Source organism: Polypterus senegalus, chromosome 9 (assembly GCF_016835505.1).
Source record: "Polypterus senegalus isolate Bchr_013 chromosome 9, ASM1683550v1, whole genome shotgun sequence".
NCBI lineage: Eukaryota > Metazoa > Chordata > Cladistia > Polypteriformes > Polypteridae > Polypterus > Polypterus senegalus.
In genome coordinates, this window is record NC_053162.1 from 43,110,975 (window position 1) to 43,128,021 (window position 17,047).

Genomic DNA, 17,047 nt, shown 5'->3' on the forward strand with positions numbered 1-17,047 from the left:
TGGCATTCCCAACAGAATAGTTATCAGTGATACATGTAATAGGCAAATGTATCTGTCTGTACAACCTTTATATAATTTTGAAAACCGTTGCAAAAAACATTGCATTGTTAATTACTTCTACCAAAGCAAGTGTTACTCCTGCAAGAGTGCTCCGAGCAATTCTTATCTTTTTAGATTTCCAACAGAGTGGCAAAAATGTACCTCATTTGCCCATTAATTTTAAGAAGTGTCCATCATGGGTACCACCATCAGCCAAATTCCCAAGAGAAGCATAATTAAACGGGACCAGCTTTAATGTGTCATCATGCCCTAAATGTTGAAATTTTAATGTGATATATTCAGACTTCAGTTTTATCACTATTTTGTTTGTTTCATGGATGCTTTGTACTGTAGCATACTTAACATTGAATCCTAGGCTGCAAACATTAAATATCACTTCTGGCCTGCTTTACCGAGCAACACATAGAAGCTGACCTATTTTTGATTTCAGCGGATCAGTTTCTGTGTTTATAAGTGGTGCTTCCCATTGCAGGGCTCTTGAAGAGTCTATAGGAATAGAACAGAAGTTTTATGTAGGTTTCCTGCTGTAACTGTATAACTCCACCAGAAGAATTTGCCTGTATGCCAACATAACAAAAATTATTCCTCACGTTCGATTTGGAACACATTATTTTAAATAAGGAATTACAGTTTCGGCAAAGTGTTTTGAGCCAGTGCCCAATCACCCTCCTCCAAATTAAATCCTCAACATGAGAAGCAAGAACTTCGGTTACACTGCCATGCTTATCTGACCAGTGGAAAACAGCAGGATCTACTAGTGACATTATTCCCCCTGTGTTTTTTATGATTTTTCACTTTGTTGTAAAAGTAGTGATGCATGTGCAAGTCCATAAACACACTTTTTTGTTTCCACAATATTTCCTTACATTTGGCTTTAATTGGAGGTCGAATATAAATATCTTGAGACAGTTATATTCCTTGGAAGAATGCACATTTAATATCTGTGGAGTGTACATTCTATTGCTTCTGACAAATGACAGCCAGAAGCACTCTTAAAGATTCAGAAGAAAACGTTGGTGAATCTTTAGGAAGTTCATCCCTACCAAATTCCTCAAAACCTCTAGCCACAAGGCGAGCTTTAGGCATTATACCTGCTGATGTCTCTTTCAGGGTGTATACCCATCTTGTTGAAACACACTTTTTCCCTAGATGTAGAGTTCTTCAAAAATGTTGTTGTATTTCCAATTGCAGAGTTCCTCTTGTTTAGCTGTATCTAAAGACACGTTTTTGATCTGAAGTACCTCTTCATTAGGAAGAAAACTGCTCTGCATATTGTCCTTTAGTTCAATATTAAGACCATCATCTCTTGATAAATGAGCCGAGCTTGTTTTCCCAGCAAGCTCATCAGGCTCAATTTAGTGGAAATTGTACAATTTTCCGTATTTTCCTCCGATATTTCCTGCTCATCCAAGAATTTACCCTTTTAAGCTGGACTCCACTGTCTCTGTCAGTGTGTTTGATAGTGTGACCTGGTTTCCGCGCCAGCTGCAAGTTTATTGAAGGTCACTGAACATCCTCTATTTCCTCGTTAACCGTTTCTATGTCACAATTGATATCCTCTGTTTGATTATCCTATGTCTTTTTCATTGTTTTTATTAACTGAATCATTTTTTCTCTTTTCTTTGACATTTTCTGTGAAATTTAGACCTGTGGAGAAATTGTGTATTTCTTGAACACCCACCTACCTTAATCTTGGTGTTATCTTTATTTCTATATTAAAATTTTCAGCAATGTCTCCTTTCTTCGTTGTTAAATTCTTCTTCATTGTCACTATATATTTTTGTGGTGGTTTGTGAATATTTATCCAGGTGTGGATAAAATGCTTCAGCATTTCGGAAGGTTTCTTTGAAGTCGCAATGCTTCCTGCACTAAAACATGTGAAATGATCAATAATGTGGAGATACCACACATTTGGTTCAAGTTCATGTAGGTCCATAGCAACAGTCTAATTCATTATAACTTGAGGCCAATGGCAGGCCCACTGTTAGTTTAGACTTATGCTTACTGTACTTAAAGTATGTTTCACAAGTGTTCAAATTTTGCTGTAAAATAGCTATGCATTCTGTGTCTTTATTACCTGAACTATGCAACAGTTTCTGCACTTTTATTAACTGAAGCATGCCCAAAATGCTTGTGAAGCTTTAACATTTTTTTTTTTTGCTGTTTTGTCATATGTTCTGTGACTGTCAAAGTTTCATTTTCATGAACTACAACATGCTTGACCTCATCTAAGATGTTTATACAATAATATCCAGAAGTAGTCAGTTCAAGCATAATTGGCTGTTTAAACATTATTGCTCTGTCATTTTCAATGTCAAGCTCCAGCTCTCTTTTTAAAGATGTTTTTGCTTAAGAGCAAAGGAATATCTACAAGGATTGCTTTTGTTTCAATGTTGTATTTGGTGTGTCCAACTTTAGCCGGAATTGTAATTCTTTTAGTCGCCTGTACAATCTTCCTATCACCAAGTTTAAAATCTCTACAGCTTGGTACTTCAATCAACTTGTCCACTTAATTCTGACTGTGCTCACTCACAAAACTATTGAGCCACTTTTCCCCACAAACCGTTTGAGTGCACACAGTTTCAATTACTGCAGATCCCAAAGATTCAACAACAAAAATCTCAGAATCGGCGGCAGATTCATTTGAATACAGTGAAACGTTATATTGTTCAAGGTCATCCTTTTTTTACATTTCCCTCTGTGAGGTTCACTTGTTGTCTTTTATGCGGACTGTCTTTAGCCCAGTGAAACTTACTCTAACATATAGCACACTTTGATCATCTGCCAAACCTGTCAAGTCGATTTGTACCAGGTAATGGCAATTTTGAATGGTGGTTCTGATATCACAACATATTTTGTTTTTGACCCATAAAATAAGCTGTATCAGGTTTCATTTATATCCCAGTGGAAGTGCAGGCCACTGCTGTTTTCTTACCGAAGATATGCTTTAATGCTGATTTCATTGAGGCAAACGTTGAGCTTAAACATGCAGTTAGGTCTAACTGTGTGCCTTCAATTTCTAGACAAGCATATAAAGCAGTTTGAAAGCTAATACGGCATCTGGAAGAGTCATGTATTTCCACATACGATTATAACATTGTTCAAATTCCACGACGTAATCTGCCATTGAAACAGAACCTTCCTGTGTTATAGGACGAGTATGCCTCGTAAGCATGGTGTTTTTCCTCCTTCAGAAATGCCCTATTGAGTACAGGTAAAATTCCTTTACAACGAACTTCCAGGGACCTAGAGAATATTTCGTTGTAATGAAAATTTCATAGTAATGAGATTCTGTATTTGTCAATATCATGCTTTCTTTTACTTGCGTCTAGGCATTTGCAATCATTTCAATAGCTTCTTTCGTGTTAATTTTAATCTATTCCTGTCTACAAGTTATGCTGAATTTTTCTCCGCATTTCCTTGCAATAATACACTTTCAGGGTGCGAATGATGCCCAAATCCAATGGCTGAAGCACTGCCATGCAATTGGGTGGGAGGAATTCAACGCGAACATTATCTAAATGTGGAAGCACAGTTATCAACCAGAAGCCAAAGCATCTTTTTCTTCATATTGTGAGGTTTCTGAACTCTTTTGGGATCCCCCCCACTCCCCACCCAACAGGGTCGACATGCTGACATTATTCCCGAAACGCAATTGCCACATCTGTGGAAGATTGTTTGTCTGTTGCCGGGGCAGGGCAACCGCAGGCTCACAGCGGTGCAGTGAGGCGACACAGAAGCAAATCCTAAAAGATCAGGGTTGCGCTATAAGTCCTTGTCTTGCATCCCAAAACACAAGGCTGAGTCTCAGTACTTTAGCAAAATCAGCTTTATTCAGTCAGAAACAGGAACATCACAGTTATTTGTTGTAGCATGTTCTGCCACTCTCCTATACACAGACACCGCAGTCAGGCAGGGCCTTGGCCAGGTTAGTGGCCAAGTAATCCTGTTCCCTGCATTTACAGTGTTCCCTGCATCACCCATCGAGCTCGGTGAAGAGCCGCAGCAGAGTTGTGAGCTGTGGGGCAACAGATAAACAGTCCTCCACAGACGCAGTGATCGGACTCTGGGACGCTCTTCGGCGTGTTGTCCAGATGGGGGAGGTCCGAAGAGAGTTTAGAAACCTCACATTTTGTTGAATGAGTGCCACATTAATAAGAGTGTTTCTTGAAGGAGCATTACTGAACCACATAAAAACTGCAGCAGTTCTCATATGTTTGCAACCTGAGATTTTTCTTCTTTTTTTGCTCGGTCTTTCAAGAAAGTTGACAAATTCCAAATTCACTGGCAACGTCTTTTTTTTTCTTTTTGCTGCAATCGAGAGCTGAAATTTTTTTTTTGTTTTTTTTTTAATATGAACTGTTATCGTTTCTTTGTGTCTGCCGTTTCTATAGGAGGTTGACAATAAGTTAAATTCCAATGGATGTTTTTCAAATATTGACGAGCAATAAGCAAAACCACCGAAAACAAAAACTGCAAAAAAAAAAAAAACACAAAACAGTACAAGGAAAGTTCAAAGAAAGAAAAAAAAAAAAAAACAACTGAGCTGCGACCACAGAACTAACTGCTCTGTGAATGATTCATTCAGGTATTTCAAAGTGTTTTGGGCACTTTGTTGTAATGAAAGTACAGGTAGTCCCCAAGTTACAGACATACGACTTACGAACGGGGCCACAGCTGCAACTTCATCTCACTGGGGGACGCAACGCAGGCTCCTCAGTAACTGCCGCACCGTCATTTTCAGCCTGGGGACGCTGCAAGCGGTGACTGGAGGGAGCAATTTCGCTCGTGTAATTCGTGTAATGTCCCTCGGGTGGCTCCAGTTGATGAATGGGGCGGTGGGAGCTGCACCCCATTCATTCTCAGTTGGCGACTGGGTGCACGGCAAGCGGTGACCCGGGGTCCATAGTCACCAGTGCCACAGCTACCGCTCGTGTGCAGGACGGAGGCTTGATGGGGCGGTTCACTGCCCGCCCACCACGCAGCCGCAGCTACTGCTCCTGACTGGACACTGGCTGAATGGGGCAGAGGGGGACGTGTTCCTGCCTGCCCACCACACAGCCTTGCAGTGCCCATCAAACAGCTACCCCATTCGTTCTCGGTGGCAGCTGGTGACGCTGCAAGCGGTGACCCGGTTGTGGCTGAACGGAGGCCATTGAGGGTGAATGGAGCGGCAGTGAGCAGCATTGTAATGTGCTTGTTGAATGGGGGCAGTGGTGAGCGATTCATTACCCGCTTCTGGCCGCACCCTGTTCGTTCTCGGTGGGCAGGCACTGCAGACAACTTACTGTATGCAAGTGGAGGTGACTGTGCTGTGGAGGTGGGCAAATGGTGAATCTCCCCTCGCCACCCCCATTCATTCTCAATAGCAAGCCTGCATGTACTTGTACGTACATAGCAGGGGTGCCTTCCTGCTGTGATAGCGTGTACAGTGCTGTGCAGAAGAGCTCATCTTAACCTTTTGTGTTAACCCTTCAACAATGTCTCTGAAACACAAATCTGATGCAAGTGCTGGTGATGCAGTAAAGAAGAGAAAAAACATCACCATGGAATGTAAAGTAGAAATAATAAAGTTCAGATAGAGGTGAAACTCCATCTTTCATTGGCAGAGCGCTTGGTTGCAGTTGATCAACAATCGCATTTATTAACATAATGTACCTGTTCTGACTTACATACAAATTCAGTTAAGAACAAACCTACAGTCCCTATCTCGTACATAACCTGGGGACTGCCTGTATGTGCTGAATGTATTTCATAGTAACGAGATTTCTATAGACTCATGTCATATGGGGAAACTGTTAGGACCATAAAAATACTTAATTGTAATGAAAATTTTGTTGTAAAGATATTCGTTGTAATAGAATTTTACTTGTATTTGTGGCAGTATTTCTAGCACTATCTCTTGCTCTGCCTGTAAGTGACAGTGCAACTGCAAGCACTTGCTTTTTCTTTTCAAGCCAGTCACTCATCTCTAAATTTCAAGTTCATTTTTCCAGCTTTCATATGATCTTTTTTAATCGAGAATAGGAGGTATTTTGTATTCCCATCCGTTCTCTGCTACCAATGTGTAAGCCTTCAATAAGCACACCAGTTTAAATGTGAAATACTTTACTTTCAAAAATGCAAAAAAACACACACTGAAAAAGAACTGCAATACAAAAATCAAAAACTAACAACATCAGTGTACACCCACAAGGAAGATACATTGTCTTAAAGGGGACAAAAACAATAATTCAGTCTTAGTAGGTTTACCATAATTGTAAACTTAGCAGTTAGACGTGTTGCTTTAAAGTATGTTTCTGGTTTCAGAACCATGTCAACATGGAAGCCATAAACAGCAAAACCAAGTTTCATACTATCCCTGCATTTCTAATGATAAAGAAGAATGCACTTTCAATAATTCTTTCTCTTGTAGTCACCATGTACAAGAAAGAGTCCCCTGCTTATGCCCCAGTCAGAGAACAGTGTAGCATCCTCCTTCCAGATCTGATAGGGACATGTTACTTAGGACTGTCTGAAGGATTGTGACTACTTGGAGAACCTGGCCATAAAAGTAGCTCCTGGGATTGTGGAAGGGTGGAGAGCAGACACAACATTTCAAGAAGCACATAGGATGTGTCTCCCAGTATGTAAGCCTGAGTCGGTGTGGCCTGGGGTTGGCACACAAAACGCTGGGAAAGTATGGCATACATGTCTCTGACCCAAGGTGTGCGGAGTGAGCTGCAGCTGGTGGCAGGTATTTGCATGCACCTGGACAAGGCTGCAAGGAGCATGTGGATCCTCACAAGACCTGTTCAGTGTTTGGGAGCAGATGGTGAAGGAGATAGCCGGTCCAGTCACAGAAGAAACCAACAGTCCTTGTAAAGGCCTACTATCACTAGTTTTGCACCAAGTCCTAAGACCCCTAGGTCACTACATTGGTGGTGGTGGTAGTAGTGGGATAAGAGCCATCTAACAACTTAAGGGGAGTGTTTAACACTAACAGTGGTGGACCCCCCAACCACGTTTACAAGCGCTTGCTTAAGGCTGGGCAGACCATATAACCTCACACTCCTTGAATATCCTTGTGGATTAACTTTGCATTACTTTTGATAGTAAGAGTTTTGAGAGGGGGACAGTGTAGCATCCTTGTTCTGGAGTTGAGAGGGGTATGTTCCTCAGGTGGCTCTCACTGTCAGAAGGGATGGGGCTACCTGTAAAAGATGGCCATACAAACAGTTCCTGACAAGGGTTGGGGATGTGTGTGCAGACACAGCACTTTAAAAACAATCTGCCTCCGTTCATGGCTTCTGGTGAGCCACAGGTTTGGACCTCACCTTGGGATGGCTTATGGAGCTAAAGGAATGTGTGGCAAATGGGTTATCTCTGAACCAGGGTGATCAGAGTGAGGCTAGGCTGGCAGTTTGTATATGTGGTCAAAGGGGGAAAAAGCAGCCAGTGCTAATGTGAAGTCACAGAAGACCTGAGCCATGTCGAAGAGTGGCTGATAAAGGAGGTAGTGGGTATAACTGCAGTAGAAACTAACAGTCCTTCTAAGGCCCAAATACTACCAACTTTGCTTGGAGTGCTAAGTCCATTCCTCTGTCTCTCACGCACCCAGATCATTACATTAGTGGGGACCCCTCAACTACATTCACAAGGGCCGACTTCAAGCCGGGGAGACCACGTCACATCACACTCCTCAATTATCCTGGTGGACAGACTTTGCATTCCCCTTGATGGCGAGAAGAGAGCAGTGTAGCGTCCTTTGTCCAGACCTGAGAGGGACACGGATGGCTGTGCACTGTCCGAAGGGGTGGGGCTACATGGAGAAGCTGGCCATAAAAGCAGCTGGAGTTGTTTACATGCAGACATAGGGACAAAGCAGGCAGGAGTGTGTGGAGCCACAGAAGGCCTGAACCACATTGAGAAGTAGGTAATGAAGAAGTTAGAAGATCGAGTTGCAGTAGAAACCAGTGGTGGTCCTAAGGGCCACCAGCATTGCACAGAGTATCAAGTCTGTTCCTCCATCTGTCAACCTCCTGGTTGTTACAGCAGTCTACAAAAGTATGCTGTGGTGTGATTTCTTTAAAAAATTACACCAGGACCCCTTGGCATTTGGTAAAGTTACCACACTGGAGTGAATTGTAATGGAAAATCAAAGCAGGTAGTGTGTGAAATAGAAGCCTCATCAAGAATTAGTTATGGATCAGTTGAATTCACTTTTAATGAACAGTTAAACATAAGCTTGGTCTTTTATACATTTGGTGCCCACAATGTGTCATTTGCCTGAAATGAAGCATTACCAAATTTAGTGTTCTAAGTTAAATCTTGAGGTAATGATTTTAGTCTGAGAGAAACTTAAAAAGCTTTTGAAACTGGGGATGGAACCTGGATACATCATTATGACAGAGAGGAAAATTGTCAAAATAATAGAAACATGATAGCTCATTGTTTCTCAAACATCATTAAGTGTTTGTGTTTTTTTTATATTTTATTTGATCATTTTGGACTCAATAACTGAGTTGAAATTGATGGGTTCAACTTAACTGAATTGCTTTTGTTGGAACCTGCACGTATTCTATAGTGAATGATGATATAGTCCAGGTACGTTTGTTATATGTGGAAGGAAGGTGGCTTTTTTAGTATGTTACCAGTGTTGTGCACAAATACTTATTCATCCCTTGTGTAACCACCCCCCTACTTTCAGTTTTATTAATAATGCCTTTTTTAATATTTATATTTGGTAATTTGATTCCTTTTAATGGTCCAGGACAATACTTAAAAGAGTGTTCAATTACTAAAATGTAAAGTTTGTGTATGTTGATTATGTTTTAGATTAAATTCACAATTGATTTTGCTCTATAACAAGATAGTTGTATGTTTTAATGTAAGAGACAGAGTGAAACTCTTTATATTTAAATGGCATATTTTACTTACCTATTGTGTCAAATTCTTCTGGCAGATAATTCCTGACCAGCATCAAGAAGTTAATAAAACAAAGGAAGTACAAAAAGAGCCATCAAAAATCACCATTACAAAAGTGTTTGATTTTGCTGGAGAAGAGGTTCGGTAAGTAGATTCATTAGATTTTTAACGTTAAAGAAAAAAGTATTAGCCTCAGATGTATCTTAGTGAAATAAACTAAATGGGCTCATCTCTCACTAAATAATGCATGCTTCCTTGATAAATCAAACGCCATTTCTTCCTGTACAATATATGTAAGGTGATTTGGGAGAGGGGAAACATTTTTTCATCAGTTTTGGTGAATGCATATCCTGAATATGTTTTCAAGGTTCTTTGACAAAAAGTGATGTGACAGGGCACAGCTACAGGCTGCTTTCAGATATGCTAGCTTCTTGCCAGCAAATGCCAATATATTTCGGTTAGTTTTTGATTTGTGTACTTGAAGCAGATTCCATCAATCATTAAGTTATTAATAATATACAGTATGTCCCTGTTTTGAGGTATATGTAACCGCATCGATCAGCGTAATTTTTTAAGCGCCTTTTCAATCTGGTATTAAGTGACAAATTAATTTGTTTCATTTGAGGGCTGTAATTTGATGGCTGCCTAAGCAATGAAAAAATATTAACTTGATAAATTAATTTTACTTGGCCAACATGGTAACAGAGTCGTTAGCCCTGCTATTTCAGTCATTTAGTTTTGAAACATCTTGCACCTCACTGTTTCCTGTGTGAAGTTGGCATGGTCTTTACATGTCTGTGCTGGTTTTCAGGCCAAATTACTGAAGATCTGCAGATTAGGTTAATTGGCAGTTCCACATTTGCACTATGAGAATGCGAGTGTGAGACATGGGATGGACCGACGCCTTGCCTGTTTTGTTCCTAATGTTGCAAGGATAGGCTCCACGACTGTGCATCCCTGAATTAGATTAAGCGGAATTTGAGAATGTTTTATGTTTAGGTTCTTGTACACACAAGGTACAGTTTTAGAAGTGAATATACTCTGTTGTTGGCCACAAATCATGTTGTTGATGCTCTCAGTAAAAAGACCATAAACAGTTTTGGAAATAACTGATGTGGGAAAATGAGAGCATTAGCAAACCATAGAATTAAATAATGTGTTTCATTAACAATGAGGAATGGCTTCTAATTAAGGGGCAGGTTGCAAGCTAATTAAAATGAAGGCTAAAGAAGGATGTTCTTTTAGCAGTAGTAAAGTGTTGCTAATTAAGGAAATGGCTGGAACAAAAATCTGCAGTGCTCAAGGATCTGGGTTTGACACCCCTGCCTTAGATCATTCAAGGGTGGATTCTTTCCGATTATTTTGTAAAATCTAAAAAGGCTTCAACACTGGTTAGTATAGTTTCACCCATGTATACTAAAAGTTTAGAAAAGTTGGAAAGACTTTCTTTTAATAATGTTTCTAACTTCCAAATAGTAAAAGTATCCTGCTACCCGAAGGTTGCAATTGAGAAGTAATTGTTCAAGGATGCAAATCTATTATTAGTATAGAGAACTTGCATTGGTCAAGAGGTATTTCAGTCTCCTACCAATTGTCTGTGGCATCCCACTCTGTATTAGGTAAGGGACAGATGTTCCTGCTAACTGGTAGTTTTCCTTTCCTCCTGCATCCTGAAGAAGACATTTTTCCATTTCTGTATAAATGTCCCTGTCAGTTTCCTCTCAAGGGGACCTAGCATACTTATTGGATGTCCTGCCCCAAATGGTGTCCATTTCCCACCGTAGCATATGCCACAATTGGGAGTGTCTATTTTCTTCCACTTCTGCGGCCTTGCTAAAGACCTTTAGTTCTGTGATACCTTTTCCTGACTATAGTAAACCTTGTCTAGCGGGCTACTCATAGCTGTTTTTTCAGTACCCCAAATCATTTAATTTTTCTAGATTTGATATTATTGTTGTTATAGAATGATGTGTCTTATAGTTTTTTAATGCATCAGGCTAATTATCAGGATTCAAACTGTTATTCAGTTATGCTTTGCCACAGTCAAAAGGGAGGGTAATCTCGTAAATTCCACTTTTACCCTTGGAAAGTTGGATTTGGGAGCTGCCTTTGGTCCACAAATTCCATTCTGTTGAAACAGCTTTGCCTAACTGCCACCTTCATGGTTGACAATAAATATTCCGAAGTGCTGCAGTGCAAGGTTTGCTTAATTTCTTCAGCAACTTCCTACTTGTACCTGATACTTAGAAACTGAATTTCTATTGACATCAGGCCGGCCTTCTGTCATTCAGTGCTACATGACGAGTCCAGCAGCACACACTTTTTATTATTTATTCTTTTGTCTTTGCACCCTTATAAATGCAAAACATTTTTGATAACATATGTGATGTGTACAGTTTTGTATGTGGTGTTTTATTTATTTTTTTTACGTATGTGTAATGGCTCTTTTTTTTTTTTTTATTCCAACAATATTCTGCAAGGTAATTCCAGACCACAAGATGGCAGAATTGCTCTTAGAAGTAAAAATTCACAGAAAAGCACTTAATTAGTAGCTTCAAATCTCTCTCTCTCTCTCTGTATGTCTGTCTGTCTGTCTGTCTCACTCTGATGGTTTTGCTCTCAGAACATTTGGATCTCTTTCAAAAATTTATTTTCCAAATGATTTAATTTTGCTTTATTTTGAAACAATACAATCCTAAAACTGAGTTAAACTTACAAAACACTTAAAACCATATAAAGGTATGAAATATTTTTATACAGCCTTAAAAGCAGGCATTCTGTGTGAAATATTTAAATAATATGGCGTATGACTTTTGCAAGACATAAAGATCACATTCTAATGTTTCTTATTAAGCAAATTTTGAAAAAGTAGAATATTAACTTAATCTGATTTGTCCAAAACAATTTACATGTTTCTCACTTCTTCATTTTTGTTACATTTTTTTCCTCTTAATGTTTCTGTGATCCTTTTTGGACTTGGCTAATGCTGGAAAAATACAGCAATATATTAGTCTTCTTTAAACATTGGCAATACAGAGAAAAATAGAACAGCTGACATCTACATAGAAGCACCTGTCTCAATTATTGTGTCACCTTACCATCTAATTCCATGTTTTGTGTTCTTGTTCTGGAATGACTGACATTCTGACAGCCCTCAGGTGAATTTCACACTTAATTCTCAGCTGCCATTTAAAGTGAAAGTACTCCAGAACTGCACCTTGTCTTCCTGCTTTTCTACATGCATAACAGGGCCCCACTAATCCTTAAATGTAAGGCTTCCAGAATTTTTAATTTTATAATAAACATGAAGTGTCTGATCAAGTACACATATCATCATCTTTGCTAGTCTGTTGAATATTTCTTTCTTTAAAGGAAAATCAAACAAAGGAACATTCATATAACAACATTACTGTATTTATGTTGATATTTGTAGCTTACAAACTAAAGAACAAATATTTTTAATTGAGATTTTTAGTCTAGATAAGTACGGTGTATAACATTTTCTTAAAGTCAAGGATTGTCACTGTCTTGCATTAATTTTATTGTGTGATTTATTGAAAAATGTGCATAAAGTGACAAATCCACTTTTCATTAGTACATGTACAATGATATGCAACTCCTACTCCTTTAAGGGAAAAAATAGTTAATGGTTTTTTTCCACACCTAAAAGGACAGATAGTAAGAGAATGAAGGTTTTGGCTGTATAGTCTTTGTCAAAAATATACAGCTGAAATGTTGTTGTCTTTTACCCTTTTACTGTACAATTAACCTTTAACCCTATTTTTTTTCTTTACTGATGCATGCTGACCCAGCCCTTCACAAACTTCATACACCTTTATACTGTCTGCTAGATTATTTTGAAAACATTTTGCAATAGTTACAGATCTATTACTAAAAAATAATACTTTTTATGTGAAAGGTATAGCAGACAATTGTTTTTCTGTTTCCACTTATATTTATCTAGCGCTTTACATTTGCTGTGAATTGAAAGATGATTGTCATTGACATTTTCATTTAACATTGAAGGCCTTGGTATGTTCAAGAGTTGATTAAACATTGTACAGCTGTGCTGATGATACACAGAACTGAAAACAAGTGCAAATTTTAAATACACCTATCTAAAGCTTTCTGAATATCTCCTTGAATTGATAATCAGATTTGTGTATTGCTTTTGATATTTTGAGTTTAGCATCCTGTCTTAAGATAATACAGGTGCAACTTCAACTCGGATGCCAGTAACCATAAAATAAGTTGCATACAAATTCACAAAAACAGTGCTCACCTAAAGCAGAATTTCCTTTTTTAATATGATTATCACCCATTTTTTTCCATAAGTAAAATACTCTTCTGATGTGATTTTAATTCTTCTTTTTTATGCTTCATTTCATTAGCGAAACAATTTTAATTATTCTAGTTTTTTTGTGCCAGATCTTGAATATATACAATGTAGAGTATACAAACAAAGTAATAATGTATGCAGTTCACACAAAGTCCACAGTAGTATCCTGAATATTAAGCTGTGGTTTTATGCTTCAGATCCCATTCATTGATTTTGGTTTTATCCTCTCTGTTTCATATATGGAGCAAGTATTGTTTTCAACAGGAAAAACACATTTTGCTACCTCTAGAACATGGTCTGAGTATTTTGGAAAAGTTGTGGATCAATGTTAAAAATTTAGTGGATTCTGTAACTCTGTTTGCTCTTATTAGTCTTAAGAGCTGATTAGGTTTTGGGTAAAGTCCAACAATTTGGCTTTGAGCTTTTCAAGATTTTCAAAAACTATAGTCACAGCAGCTAAACTTGGATTTTTAGAGAAATATTGATTACATTGTGTGCCTTTGATTAAATTGCCACAGTGTATTTATTTGTGACAGGTACTTAATTTTTTGTTTAAAATAAAATTTCCTTATTTTGAACTTGGCACCTTCAGTTTTTGAGTTGGTGTGCTAGTCCCAGCTGTATGATGGAAGGCACAGAATTCTGCTTCTTCTCCCCTGATTTTTATATCTGAAATTAAACAAACCACAAGTAAAGGAATTAATACAAAATTCATGTGTTTACAAGTGAATTAATTTATTAATTGTTAAAATTGAAGACATAAAAATATGGTTTTCAAATAAGCTCAAATATTTTACATTTTTATTTAAATAAATTTGTTATATTTTTTTATATACAGTTGCCTTTAAAGCCAACTAAAGTTTGAAAAATAAACTTCACTGGTATTGCATCTTGCATATATTTTGGTAATTTCACACTTAATAATTTGCTCAAGTTGTTAATATTAAGAAAGTTCTCTACTGACCAAATGTTAAAGTTGACAGGGGTGATCAGTCTTCTCCATTCTGAAATCTAACACAAGCTGCATAGTAATTGTTTCTTGTATTTGCTGAATATCTGATGTTTTATTAGTGTTTAGCCCTAATTAAACAGTTTCTTTGAGCAAACAAGAATATTAGGACATCATGCCACTGGGGACATTTTAGGTTCTGCTGGGGTCTGGAAATAATTTGTCCTGATTATGGTATCACCTGGAGCTGATGTCATAAGGAAAAGGCTTTTCTTACTGATCTCTTTTAAACAGTTTATAAAGTGCCATGCAACTTTTGTCATTTACTGGGGACAGTACACAGTTTGACTCAGTACGGACTTTAAAAATGGTAATGACCCTCCCTGGAAGACATTAACAATTTTTTTTTTAAATAAATTTTGGCTTGATAATCACAAGCAGGCTGTGCAGAATATTTTTGACCTGTTTCCTCGTACTAAAATAGAAAGCCTTTATTGATATTGGGGAAAAAATACAAGAAATTTTCAAAAGGAGGAAGAGATTATATGGTCAGGAGACGTTTTGTAAGATCACATGTGTAGGTTGTGCACACCAGATCTAAAGGAAAGAGATCAGACAAAGACCAATCCATAATTTCATCCTTTTGAATGTTCTTGTTAAATCTTAAATAACCTACCTAATTACAGGAATACTGGTTCCCATTCCTGGAGCCATGCCTGACAGTGCTGTTCGCCAGCAAGTGCCTTGGTGTCAGGTGATCCATATAGTGCTGTTTGAAAAAATACTGTGGAGTTGCCATGTAGACATACCATCCACAAGGCAAATTCTGAGGATCAGGTGCACTGTCTCATGGAATTCTAGGTTTTGGCAGTGAAAGCAGCCTCTAAGTGTATTGAATAGAACTTCTATGGCAAGAAGGAGCTGGAGCTTCTACGAGAAGATGCAGACAAAGGAAGTGATTGGGTGGAACAGAATTTCTGATCTGCCTTAGAATGGTGAATTGTGAATAGATTTCATGTTCAAATACATTAAATCATTTTTACATCAGAAAGTTTACAACGATCTTTCTGCAAGTTTCTGGAAGTGCTCTTTTTTTATAACCTGAAACTTTGAACATTGTTTTCTGGAATAATTGGTTCTTCTGCTCCAACATACAGATTAGAAGATGTACACAAGGCATACATTCAGGTGTGAGTGTTGCCTTAGTTAACTGATTTGAAAGTTGAAGCATTTTACATTTTTTACTTACTTTTAAAGAGTCTGTTAACAAATTTTGGTTTATTAAATATTTTTAATAATTAGACATACTCAGAATTAACAATGATAATATAATGCATTTACATGGGTCAGTAGACATTAAATATACACTTTTTAACAGCACTTTACAGTATTATGAAGTTAAAAACGTAGCCCACAAAGGTCTTGTGGTGGCTCAGTAGCTTTAATATAAAGCAGATTCCTATTCAATTGATTTAAAAATGGCAATGATCGATTCCCTATTGTTACTTGTGAAGAATCAATGACTAACTGTAGTTTGCATTTCTTAAAACATAACATTTTTGAAAGATGTACCCAAATAGTTAAAATTGTTGGTTGTTTCGGACCATGATGTAAAGCAGGTTTATAGTTCTACCAATAAAATTATAATATTGGGGGAAATACTAAATCATTATAATGTGCAGATAAGGCAAACCTGAAGCTGTTTTTAGTATAATGTACTATACATACCGAGTATATATTTGTTCACTCTGTGCTTACAAAGTGATGCTTACATAATTCCTTTTCTCATATGTTAATTTATGAATAAGTGACATTTGCTTCTTTACTTTTATGGTTTAAGTTACCTCAAGCAACTTCCGCATGCACCTTTCCTGACAGTTGACCAACTTGTTGTTGGAATCTGATTTGCCATCTAGAACGCCTGGCTCTGTGTGAGTCCCAATATCCCCATTCCAGGTGATGTCCCCTTTGATTTAATTGAGAATGTTAAGTTAAATTTGTCTTGTGTGCATAGTACAATGCAATTCTTATTTGCGTGTCTACTCAAAACAGTGGCAATAATACAATTGCAATAAGACACTCACATGTTAAAAAGTTTGTGTGTATGTGTATATAATATATAAAATATGGAATTTGTATTTGCAAATATTTATATCAATTTTCTTAGTGACACTTCATTTTTATTATACATTTTTGAGTTTCATTACTTTTTGTTTTTGCATGGAGGACTTGACTCATGCATGGACTGACACTCCTCCACAAAAAAGGATTTTATATAAGTCGTGGTATGGTGAATCTGTTCACATTTCACAAAGGAAGTTAGTGAAAGTACTAAATGTTGCATTGGAGTGATAAATAGTATTGCTTCATTATATTTTTAAAAGTTGTTAAAACATCATAAGAGCCATAGGTTGTATTTGTTTGTTTTTTATTATTATTTTTTTTTTATCCACTTGTGAAAGGTAGATCAAATGTGAGGAGCACCCCAATTTCATAAGTTCGCAGAGCAGGGTGGTGGTAGTCAAGGAATAACCAAATTAAACTAAACTAAATTCAATCATTTTCCCCTTTACAGATTTGGCAAAAATTGTAAACTTCATTTTTCATTTAACATTTGTTTTAAGGATATGTGTCAAGCCAGCCGCCTCGAAAAGACATGTTTTGGTTGAGGTTACTAAGTACGATCTCCCAATACTAAATATGCTGTTTAAAATGGCCATTTTTAAAGCAGTCATAATAATAAAAGAAAAATCAGAGTAATGTGAAGTTTTTTTTCCATGTTTATGTTTAAT

General features: G+C 37.5%; 1 protein-coding gene across 2 annotated transcripts in view; it reads left to right on the forward strand.

Annotated features, from left to right (window-relative positions):
- Positions 1-17,047, forward strand: part of cfdp1 (craniofacial development protein 1) — a 96,356-nt gene that overhangs the window by 16,041 nt on the left and 63,268 nt on the right. For both annotated transcript variants that reach the window (XM_039763016.1, XM_039763015.1), the window contains exon 4: positions 9,005-9,111. In XM_039763016.1, the coding sequence (XP_039618950.1) occupies positions 9,005-9,111 (107 nt within the window). The remainder of the gene's footprint in view (positions 1-9,004; positions 9,112-17,047) is intronic.